Source organism: Cynoglossus semilaevis, chromosome 6 (assembly GCF_000523025.1).
Source record: "Cynoglossus semilaevis isolate Cse_v1.0 chromosome 6, Cse_v1.0, whole genome shotgun sequence".
Classification (NCBI taxonomy): Eukaryota; Metazoa; Chordata; class Actinopteri; order Pleuronectiformes; family Cynoglossidae; genus Cynoglossus; species Cynoglossus semilaevis.
This window is the reverse complement of record NC_024312.1, coordinates 824,328-834,883: the sequence shown is the minus strand read 5'-3', so window position 1 is coordinate 834,883 and position 10,556 is coordinate 824,328. Positions and strand designations below refer to the sequence as shown.

Below are 10,556 nucleotides of genomic sequence, written 5' to 3'. Positions count from 1 at the left end.
AGCTTCATTAGCGGCCCGCAGCTGCGCCGGCGTTTCACACCGAGACTCTTCTCTCTCCACATTCTGTCCTCGTGTTCGTGAACGCACCGTACTGACTGGCGTCAAAGCAGGTGATGGGAGCTCCCAGGACCTCCACGAAGTATCCCATGCTCCTCAGGTGCTGGTACATGTCTCTGAAGTTAGTGTGGATGTGGTCTCCGTTCCTGAAACACGGGAAAATACAAATACATAAACTTGATTTATCTGGAGTCCAGAGTCAGACTCATCAGAACACGACAGACGTATGGAACACGAACCAGTCCAGAGGGTCGTTTTTCATGCGGAGGTTGTCCCTGGGGAAGTAGCCCGGAGGGTAACGCAGATTATGGTACTGGTCCCACAGCACCCTCTTGCTGCGAGGAGGCGTCGGTACAATCTTCACCTTAATGGGCAGTTTGACCGTGGAGGTCAGCTCTCCTCCGACCTCAGACTGGAGTCGGAAAAATGTTGGGGTTTAAAATTGAACAGAAAATGGTAGTAAAAAAAACTTTCACTATTACAGTATTTAATGTAAATAAACACTTGTGTATAAGCTAAAACTGTTCAATGGATTCTTTCAAATGTGTCATATAAGATATACCTTCCAAAGTACATACTTACATACAGTATATTTAGATATATACATAAATATATGTACATATAAGCATATGCATATGTACATATACATACATATAAAAGATCAGCGATCACATATAAATGTAATATACAGTAACTTCACAAAACAAAACTTTGACTTCTACTCATTGTAAATATTTTTTAAATGTGCCTTTAAAACTATGCACATATATGTATATGTACATACATGTATATGTACTGTACATCCATATATACATATACATACATATAAAACCTGAACCAGCAGCCAAGTCGACACGTGCTCAAACGTAGTGGGAGGAAATACTACGTGACTCACATCATTTTCTGCAGGCGATGCCACGGTAACCATCACATGACCCTGAGCGATGCCCTCCCAGGACGCCGCCTTTTTGGCCACAGAGATAGACACGGCCAGGTATCCGGCCCAGGGCCACAGCACGGGCGAATAGGAGACGGCCACGTCGATGTGGTCACCGTTCTGAGGGAGGTAGGGCTGCCAGATGGGCTGAGGAGGAGAGTAAGGTCAAAAGGTCATTCACCATCACATGACCTTTCCAGGACACATGGGAGCCGTGAACCTAGAACCTTTCATATTTGTTCCCACCTTGTCCACGATCCTGCCTGTGACGCCCATGCCGTTAAGGATGGTCACGTTAACAATAGTGGGCATTCCTCCGTAGTATATGGGCTGGGAACAGTAGGGCCACATGTACGGACACTCTGTCAGGTCGATGTAGCTGGGAGACAGACTGTGGGACACAAAGACAGTCAGACTGGGATTTGAATATTGTCGTTTTTCTCTCAGAACGACCGATTTTTGTTGGGTTTCCCTTTGTAAATCTAATCTGTAAGTAACAAATTACATTTACTCAAGTTACTGTAATTGAGTAGTTTTTGTGAGTAATTTGTAAAAGTAGTTTCGGCAATAGGTAATTTTACTTTCTTTGACTTAAGTATATTTTGACTTAAGTATTTTATTTTGCTACATTGGAAAATAACCTGTTACTAAGTAAAAAATTAAAAAAAAAAAATTCAGATGTGTACTTTTACTTGAATAGAATTTAAGCAAAGTAAAGATACTTTAACTTGATTACATTTTTTCATTAGTTTTTCCACCGATGGTCTCTACCTATAACACACCGAGGTCTCAGGCTGATGATGTCATGTGTCTTATTATAACACATGCAGTCATTGTGATCTATGGCAGAATTATGACACAAAGAGCTGCAATAAATAGTAGGTATAAATGTCCAGGATAAAAGATGGGAGACCATCATCATCTTTACTGTCATGATGATAATGTATCCAGTCAGAGAGCTCGAGTCTCTTAGATCAAAATCAATGCTGAAGATTTAAGAGAACCACCCAGGATTATACACATGGGAAACTTAACGAAATGAAGTTGAAGATCAATTCACGTCGTTAAGTCTGAGCGCAGCGAGACGTTCACCTGGCCTGAGGTCTGTAGCTGTTGAGAATCTGATAGGCTCTGATGAGGTCGAGTTTCCCATGGCCCTGCTCGAACATGTTCACCCCCGGCAGCCTGCGGGCCGATGCGATCAGGGCCTGTTTCATGGAGGCCGGGTTCACCAACTCCCGGTTCAGGACGGTGCTGGAGGACAGGAGGAGGAAATGAAGTGAGAAAGTGCAATTCAGGGCCGGTGTTCGATTTCTAAACTTTTAATTCCGAGCAGCGCTGGAGGAGGACAGAGGGTGTGTCTGTGTGTGAGGCTCCAGGGAGGAGGTGAGGGGAGGGGGGATGCCTGTGGTGACACAAGATTTAATCAGGGAATTGTAGGCTCCACTCATGTAGTGTGTAACCGTGAGAAGACTGAGAACAATGTCATGACACCAATCTCTCCTCAGGGACTAGTTTGGTTTCCCAGATTTTAAGGGATCATACGACAGGAAGTGGCTAAACTGAGCTCTGGGTTAATGTAGTTTCTCTGTGGTTTTAAAGCCTTTTTCAGAATAAAAAAACAGTTAACAAAACAGAGTGGTATTAAAACATAAACCAAACTCTTTAAAAATAAATAAACCACCAACCTGGCCAGCAGTGTGACCGCTCCAGCCACCACGGGTGAGGCGACACTGGTGCCTGACAGAGAGCGACAGCCCTCCTTCATCCCTGAGCCGCGGACACCGGAGCCGTATGTGACAATGTCAGGCTTCACTCTGCCGTAGCCTCCTGGCAGCTCCTGCAGAGAAAGGGATAAAAAAAGGGGATGAAACTACTCCATATTGTCTAGTTGTTGAAATCTGGGGTCTCCAACCCCTGGTCCGGGGACCAGTGCCGGTCCGTAGGTCATTTTGTACCGGGGTCGCAGTGGGAGAGAGTGAAAAAAAAGTACTTGAGTTTCACTTATTTACTTCATTCCAAAAATAATCCAGTCATTTCCCAGATAATCTGTCAATGTTTCAAAACAACAGGTCAAAGGTCATTCAGACTCTGATACTAACAGATGTTTTATTTTAAACAACGACCCTTGATACAAAAACGGTTAGTGACCACTGACCTAAATCGATGTTTTTTGTTTTTTTTCAAATCCCATAATTTATCAGTTATCTGAATAATAAAGTAAATTAATGCAAATAACCAGGTCATTTTGACCTATTTTATTTCCCAATAAAACGAGGAACTCCCTTTCAAAGAGCTAGAGCTCCGTCATCAGTTATTAGTTAACGGTTATTGACCACCAGATCCACTTTGTAAAAACTGAACAAAAAGCTGCCACTTTATTTCCTGTGAAAATATAGAATTCTTTCATTATTTTGAGAAGAGAATCTGTAGTCAGAGCAGGGAGAAGGAGACGAGAGAAGAGGAGAGAGAGAGCGAGAGAGAGAACAAATTACCATATATATTTTAATAGACTGTGGCAGGAAAGTCTTAGTGAAAGGGCTCTTCACGGCTGAGCGACAGAGGCAGAGCGACTGTCACGATCAGAGGGTGGACGCTTCAGTATGATCCCAGAGCAGATGTCTGCTCAAGAGCGGGACAGATAACCACTGCTGCAAGTATGACGGCTGATGGGAAGTGGATGAAGGATCAGGTGGTTACATTATGCTCGACGAGCTGAAAAGGCTGAAGGCAGATCTTTGAGGACGATGTCTGCTGTGAGGACGATAACCCGCCCTCCCAGTTTGTTGTGGGAGGTGAAGTGTGTCTCTGTGACTCACCCAGGTAGTCATGCCTCTGGAGGAAAACCTGGCGATGTTGTCCTCAAAGTCGATGCCTCCGACCCCGATCACGTCCATCTGGTCTGCAGGATTGTTCAGGGTGCTGGGAAAAAAAACAAAACAACGGTTTGAGTGGGTTTGTTTTTTTTTTTTTATATTCCAAAAGAAAGTAGAGAAGTAAATCTGGACTATTTCTGGTCCCTAACCTTTGACCTCTGCTTTAGAACACTGTATACGAAGGAAGGCATTTATTTAAATGTTCTTCTCCACCAGCAGGGACACACCTGACTGAGTGAGTGAACGTACCCGTACAGAGGTCCGTCGTTGCCAATGGCAGAAACCATGATGACCCTGTTGGCCGTCAGCTCCCACACCTGTCAGAGCAGAGGTGACAGGAAACAGCACACAGACCAGCGTCACGTAAATTACATTCCTGAAGAGCAAACAGAAGCTGATACTACAACGACACACGCATCACTGAGTTTGCTCAGCGTGCAGCTCATTAATACGTGGTGAAGACAAGATGTAACTAAGTTTCAGATTTAAACCCACCATCTGCTCCCAGTTTTAACATCAGTTGAGCCATACTGGAGCTGACGTGTGTGTGTGTGTGTGTGTGTGTGTGTGTGTGTTTATTCTCCTGTACCTTATCAACAAAAGGGTGGTCCATGAAGTCAGGGCCCCCGATACTGAGGTTGAGAACGTCGATCTTCTTCAGGATGGCGTAGTTGAAGGCGTCCAGGAACCACGAGGTGTAAGAAACCTGGGGGGGAGGAACGAGGGAGGGGTGGGGGAGTGAAGACAAAGACCAAAAGACGGCGTCTAGAAATGAGGCCTAATTAATACTATGAGAACTATTTTATAAAAAAAAAATCTTTTCATGAAGAATTAATGTTAAAATCAAATCAAAAAAAGATTAGATTTCAGTAGATTATTTCAAACTTCTTGTCATAAAGTGTTATATTTTACAGACGACTGATTGAAGTAAATAGCAAAAACAAAAGGTCAAAAGGTCAAAGTGCAGCAACAGTCACTGTACAGAGAGGTACATCGTGTACCTGGTTGTTGGTGAAGACTCTGAAGATGTGCAGCTCAGAGTCGGGGGCGAAGCCCTGACACTCCCTCATACTGGCGATGACTCCTGCAACGAACGTCCCGTGACCCAGGCCTGAAACAGAGGAGGGGTGAGTGAAGCTTTACACTGACTCTGAAACTAAACATCAATCACTGACTGTTCCTTAATCGTCATGAACAACATGACTTCCTCCCTCACCGTCGTCCAGCGTCTTCTCATTGGTCCAGTTGGTCCTCTCTTTGACGTTCTTGAAGTGCGGGTGCTTTTCACTCAGGCCCGTGTCGAACACCGCAACCTTCACACCCGAACCTGCAGAAAATAACAATAATAAAGACAACTCCTCTCATCTGAGGAACTTATTTCACAGAAGGCAAATGAGACGTGTGTTACCAGTGTGTCCCATCTGCCACAGCACATCTGCCTGCAGGATCTGGGCCACCTGGCGTGGGATGGCCCGCAGCAGACGCCTGCTGGAGTGGCGTCCGGTGGCGTGCCAGAAACCGGAACCGAGTGACAGACTGGTTCTTCTGAATGGACGGGATGATTGCCACGATTGCGTCCCTCGGGTGGCGTTGCAGGGCGCCGAGGGTTCAGATGCTGCGGAGGCAGAAGACACAGCATTAGGTTTGAAGTCGGCGTCATCAAATATTCCAGTCATTCAACCGGTTTTCAACCTTCTTTTTATTGATGTGCCGACCCGAACGGCCGTGTATCCAACCACTCCGCCAGAACATGAGGACAATGGCAGACAATTAAGGCAGGATTTCATCAGGTCAAGTTATTTAATACTGGGTGTGAAGCACAGCTGTTCCATCTCTGTGTCTGTTTTAATAGCTGTCCTCCAGAAACACAAACACTCAGAAAAAAAAAAAGAGTGTGAGTTTTAACCAATGGCAAAAAGTCAACAAATTTCTTTTAAGGCCCTGTTTATATTAAATTATAATATTAAATATTTTTAATAAGCTTTGGAGTTGTTACATTTACACAGTCTAACAGTTACAACAATAGAAGATGGAGAAATAACTGTCCAGAATAAAACTGGAAAATTGGTCATTGATTTCCTTATCATTTTTCCAGGTTTTCCAGGATGTGTGTGTGTGAAGTCTGTTGATTCATTTGTATATTGATGCCGAATTGTGAGTGTTTATGCTCAGACTGGTGGCACAGTCAGGTCTTTCATCTGCCAGGCACAGGGCGTAGTCCACCCCCTGTCCAGGCCAACTCCACCACACTGACTCACCTACTGTGTCCCACTGTGAGCAAACACAGACTTTCCCTGTGTTTTTTTTTTTCTCCCTTCCCCCACAAACCACACACACACACAAACACACACACACACACCACTCGCAAACACACAGTTACACCCCGAGGTGTCTTGCACTTCACACAAACACACATTTCTTTTGTTCACCTCCAACAAAGCAGAGAGAAGCACAGACAAATCAACAGCCTGTCAGACGTTTTTCTGTGGACGTCTGAAGGTTTTAAATCAGGGGTGTCACGTACGGCCTAATTAGGTGTGAAATGTGCCGGTCAGTACAATCATAACATGATTACCATAACAATAACAATAAATACATTTTAGTTTATCCACCTTTGGTTTTCCTGCAAATTAGTACAAGTATATATAATGACAAAACATCACAAAGGTGAAGTGTTTGTGTATTTCATTCACGTTCAAAATTCATCAAGAAGGCCAGGTTGAACCCCCTAGCGGTCCAGACTTGGCCCGCATGCCGTATGTTCGACACCCCTGTTTTAAACCCAACCACGCAGCGCAAACTTACAGGGAAAGTATTTGAGCGTTCGGAACACTTTGCGTTGCGGTGTCACCCTCTTGATGTAAGGGTGGTCCTCCAGGGTCAGCAGACTGCTGGGTGAGGCCTGACGGATGTGGACCAGCTCAAAGTCGCTGGGAAAGTCTGACGCCGGGTTTTCTCTGGGAACGATGTGCCACTCCAGATCCTGGTCCCTGGTGTTCCTGATGGCACTGCTGATGTAGTGGCTACGAGCTCTGGCCGAGAAGTAGCCCGTGAATGCTACGATGTACTCTGTGGAGAAGGAGAAGGAGGAGAAGAAGAAGAAGAAGAAGATGATGGAGGAGAAGAGGAGGAAGAGGAAGAAGAAGAAGAAGGAGAAGAAGAAGGAGAAGAAGAAAATGGAGAAGAAGAAGAAGAAGGAGAAGGAGACGAAGAAGAAGAAGAAGAAGGAGAAGGAGAAGAAGAAGAAGGAGAAGAAGAAGTAGAAGAAGAAGGAGAAGAAGAAGAAGTAGAAGAAGAAGGAGAAGAAGAAGTAGAAGAAGTAGGAGAAGAAGAAGAAGGAGAAGAAGAGGAAGAGGAAGAAGAAGAAGAAGGAGAAGAAGAAAATGGAGAAGAAGAAGAAGAAGGAGAAGAAGAAGGAGGAGAAGAAGAAGGAGAAGAAGAAAATGGAGAAGAAGAAGAAGAAGGAGAAGGAGACGAAGAAGAAGAAGAAGAAGGAGAAGGAGAAGAAGAAGAAGAAGAGGAAGAGGAAGAGGAAGAAGAAGAATTTAATCTTAAGTCTTCACACACCAGCAGATCCGGCCAGATACAGCCTGCGGACCACCGTTTGATAATCACTTGGAATACAGCCTGTGGACCACCGTTTGATAATCACTTGGAATAATATGAAACAGAGTGCAGTTTTAAGAAGAAATAACTTTACTGATCCCACAATTGGGAAGGTATTGTGTCAACATCAGAACTGCTGCATCAGGTCGCCCCTCGGAGGCGCCAAGTATGTGGTTCCTCTGGGGAATCGAACCCAAAACCACCACTAACACTTGCTGTTCCGTCCTCCAAGTTGAACTAGTCCAGTTGGTAGGACTTTCTTAATCCTATTGTAACACAGGAACGGAGCCTGAACAGCAGGTTGTGCAGACCAGTTGTCTTGGTGTGCGCTACATGCTAAACACGATAGCATGCAATTATCATCTTAAAAGATTAGCCATTAAAAGGAGGCAGAGAAATGTGTCCGTTTACAGTGGGGACTAAAACAGAACCTCACCGTGTTCCACCACCTTGGTGGAGAACTCCAGCTTCAGGGTTAACTGGGAGCAGTTGGAGGCAGACGGTGAGAGTAGGGGGTCGGGGTCAGGATCAGGGGTGGGTTCAGAGCCGGACCTGGCGCCCCCTGCAGGCTCCATCCCCACCACAGGCAGGAAGCCCGTCAGGAGGCAGAAAAGAATTGAGCCCCAGACGGGAAACAGGAGCATTTTGAGCAGAGAGGTGGAACAGACCATGAGGCCTTTAAAAGTAAACCAGCAGTTGTGCTATTTTGAATGAGAAGGAGAGCAGCTCAAAGCTGTGCTAGGTCCAGGGAGGGGACAGAACATCTCAGGTCCAGAGCTCTGAGACGGAGTCCATACTGCGAACGAGCAGAGCGGCTAATGGGATTTCTTTCTGCGTTTTCTCTCCATGGTGGATGACCGAGGTGGAGGTCAGTGACACTGCCAGAGTGGGAACACAGGTGCCATGACGGGGGAGAGAAGGATGAAGGTGGTGGAAGCAGAGGACGGAGGAGAGGAGGAGTCACGGAGCAGCGGTGGAGGACGATGCTGGAGTTGAACAGAACGTCTGGTCCAGGAATTGTTTGAAATTCTACAAAGAAAAAGAAAAAACAATTGCTGAGTGAGACACTTTCACACCACCAGACACATTAAATTCAGTCACTTAAACATAAAATTGATTTTTCAGCCTGTAAATACAGAAAAGTTAAACAACAACAACAACAACGTATTCATTAGTTTCTCTGCTGTGGCGACAGAAATAATCTGGATCAATGTTTTTGTTTGGAGGCTGGTTTCCAAGAATCAATATTTAAAAATATTATGCTTTTAAAATATTCAATACTTTCAGACTCACAGCTGAGACCTATTGACTTAATAATGCAGAATGTGTATAAATAGGGGCTGCAAGAATCTGACAATACGATACGTATCACGATACAGGGGCAACAATACAACATATTGCGATTTATTGCGATACTATAGGCACAATGATATATTGATTATATTTTTTTTTCACCAATGTAACTGTAGTCAAAGTGTGATCCTAATCTCAGACTCTGTTCCATCTGAACATCAGTTCCTAACACTGGAACAGAGGGATCTACATTTGGAATCACCAGAGAACAAAGAAAAGAAAAAGAAAATCAACCAAGGTTTAAATGTTGTTTTGGAGAAAGGCGTGTTTACACCACTGTGCCACTGGGAAGGAAGGGAGGAGTCGTCTGATGAGGGACACAGTGAGGTAATAACCCCTATTGCCTAACGTATCCACCCATAAAGGGCTAGTGTTGCCCTGTAGGAACAACTCAATAGTTACTCAATAGCACAAGATAAAACTTTCTCCCAGAGGCAAAAGAAAACATAATGTAGGTACGAGTCGACGACAACAGCAGCAGCAGCGCCATCCATGGACCAGTGAAGCAGAACAAAGCTCAGTATGCAGACTCATCGAAAAACGTTCTACCCCAGTGATGAAACCCATCAAAAGACTCATCGAAAAACATTCTACCCCAGTGATGAAACCCATCAAAGACGAAGTAATGCACAAGAAACCACCACCGACCAGCACGTTCAGAACAACCAGTTCAGCCGCCCGAGGTGACCCAGAACCAAGATCTGACACAGGACTCTGTAACAGACACACCATCAGACCTGTTCCCTCCTGGGCTGCATCAAAAAACAACATTCTTCTGGACAGGTACAGGGATCGTTTGCCTCCTGCCCCAGGGCTGGGCAGCCCAGAAATAAAGTACACAGCTAACAGTTAAACAGCTGCTAACAAGACACAAAGGGCCCACATACACTGAAACAAATGGTATACACACATGGGTCAAACTCAACACCACAGATAATGCACCCAGCCCAGGTTACCATAGGACGACCTCCCTTCCTGGAGAGCTTCAAACATTCTGCTCAGTTGCCATGTGAAGTTTGACTTTGTCTTTCAAAGGACTGATTTAGTGAGCGCATGTACAACCTACTCTGCTGCACAGTACATGTGTCAGTGCGCCCACGTTCTACATTATACGTAATTATCTGGATGCCATCATGAACACTAACACCTCTGCGACAGAACACAAATGACACGGCAATTAAAGGTTTGTGATCCGCCTGAAACGAACGGATTCAGTTTCAATAATGCGTCAAGCTGAAAATAACAAGCAGATAAATTAGACGCGGAACAGTACAGTACAGTACAGTACAGTACACAGATCCAGATTCCACACAGCCACTGTTTATGTGCTGACTTCATCAAAACAAGCTCTTCAAAATGAGGTCAGTATCTCACTACAGGCCGTCTGTTCCAAACTAAACAGGAGGAAACACTGCGAAAAAAACCCCAAAAAACAACATGTTTTATTTAATCCAATCCCAAACACAATCCTGTCAGCATTTTAAACATCAACAGATGAGACACTAAAGGTCACATGGCATTTGACTGACGAACTCCAGGTTGTTGTAAATCATTAGCCTCAGAGCATTAATGCAAAACATAATATTTTTAAACTGTAACAGTTGGTTTCAAATACCAGATGTGACCAGATATCGCAACATGGGCAAAATGTGGTTTAGCCAACTATGCCAAGATGCTAATAAAATGCAAGTGCGCATCAACAAGACGACACAAGCACAGAGAAGAAG

The 10,556-nt window shown here is 44.6% G+C and overlaps 1 protein-coding gene across 1 annotated transcript in view; it reads right to left on the bottom strand.

Annotated features, from left to right (window-relative positions):
* Positions 1-10,556, bottom strand: part of mbtps1 (membrane-bound transcription factor peptidase, site 1) — a 17,515-nt gene that overhangs the window by 4,615 nt on the left and 2,344 nt on the right. The window contains exons 2-15 of the mRNA XM_008311040.3: positions 7,913-8,505; positions 6,676-6,939; positions 5,279-5,485; positions 5,087-5,197; positions 4,872-4,981; positions 4,460-4,576; positions 4,120-4,187; positions 3,814-3,916; positions 2,683-2,834; positions 2,087-2,248; positions 1,241-1,385; positions 953-1,141; positions 297-469; positions 61-203 (exon numbers count right to left, since the gene is read on the bottom strand). Of these exons, the coding sequence (XP_008309262.1) occupies positions 61-203; positions 297-469; positions 953-1,141; positions 1,241-1,385; positions 2,087-2,248; positions 2,683-2,834; positions 3,814-3,916; positions 4,120-4,187; positions 4,460-4,576; positions 4,872-4,981; positions 5,087-5,197; positions 5,279-5,485; positions 6,676-6,939; positions 7,913-8,147 (2,179 nt within the window). The 5' untranslated portion in view covers positions 8,148-8,505. The remainder of the gene's footprint in view (positions 1-60; positions 204-296; positions 470-952; positions 1,142-1,240; positions 1,386-2,086; positions 2,249-2,682; positions 2,835-3,813; positions 3,917-4,119; positions 4,188-4,459; positions 4,577-4,871; positions 4,982-5,086; positions 5,198-5,278; positions 5,486-6,675; positions 6,940-7,912; positions 8,506-10,556) is intronic.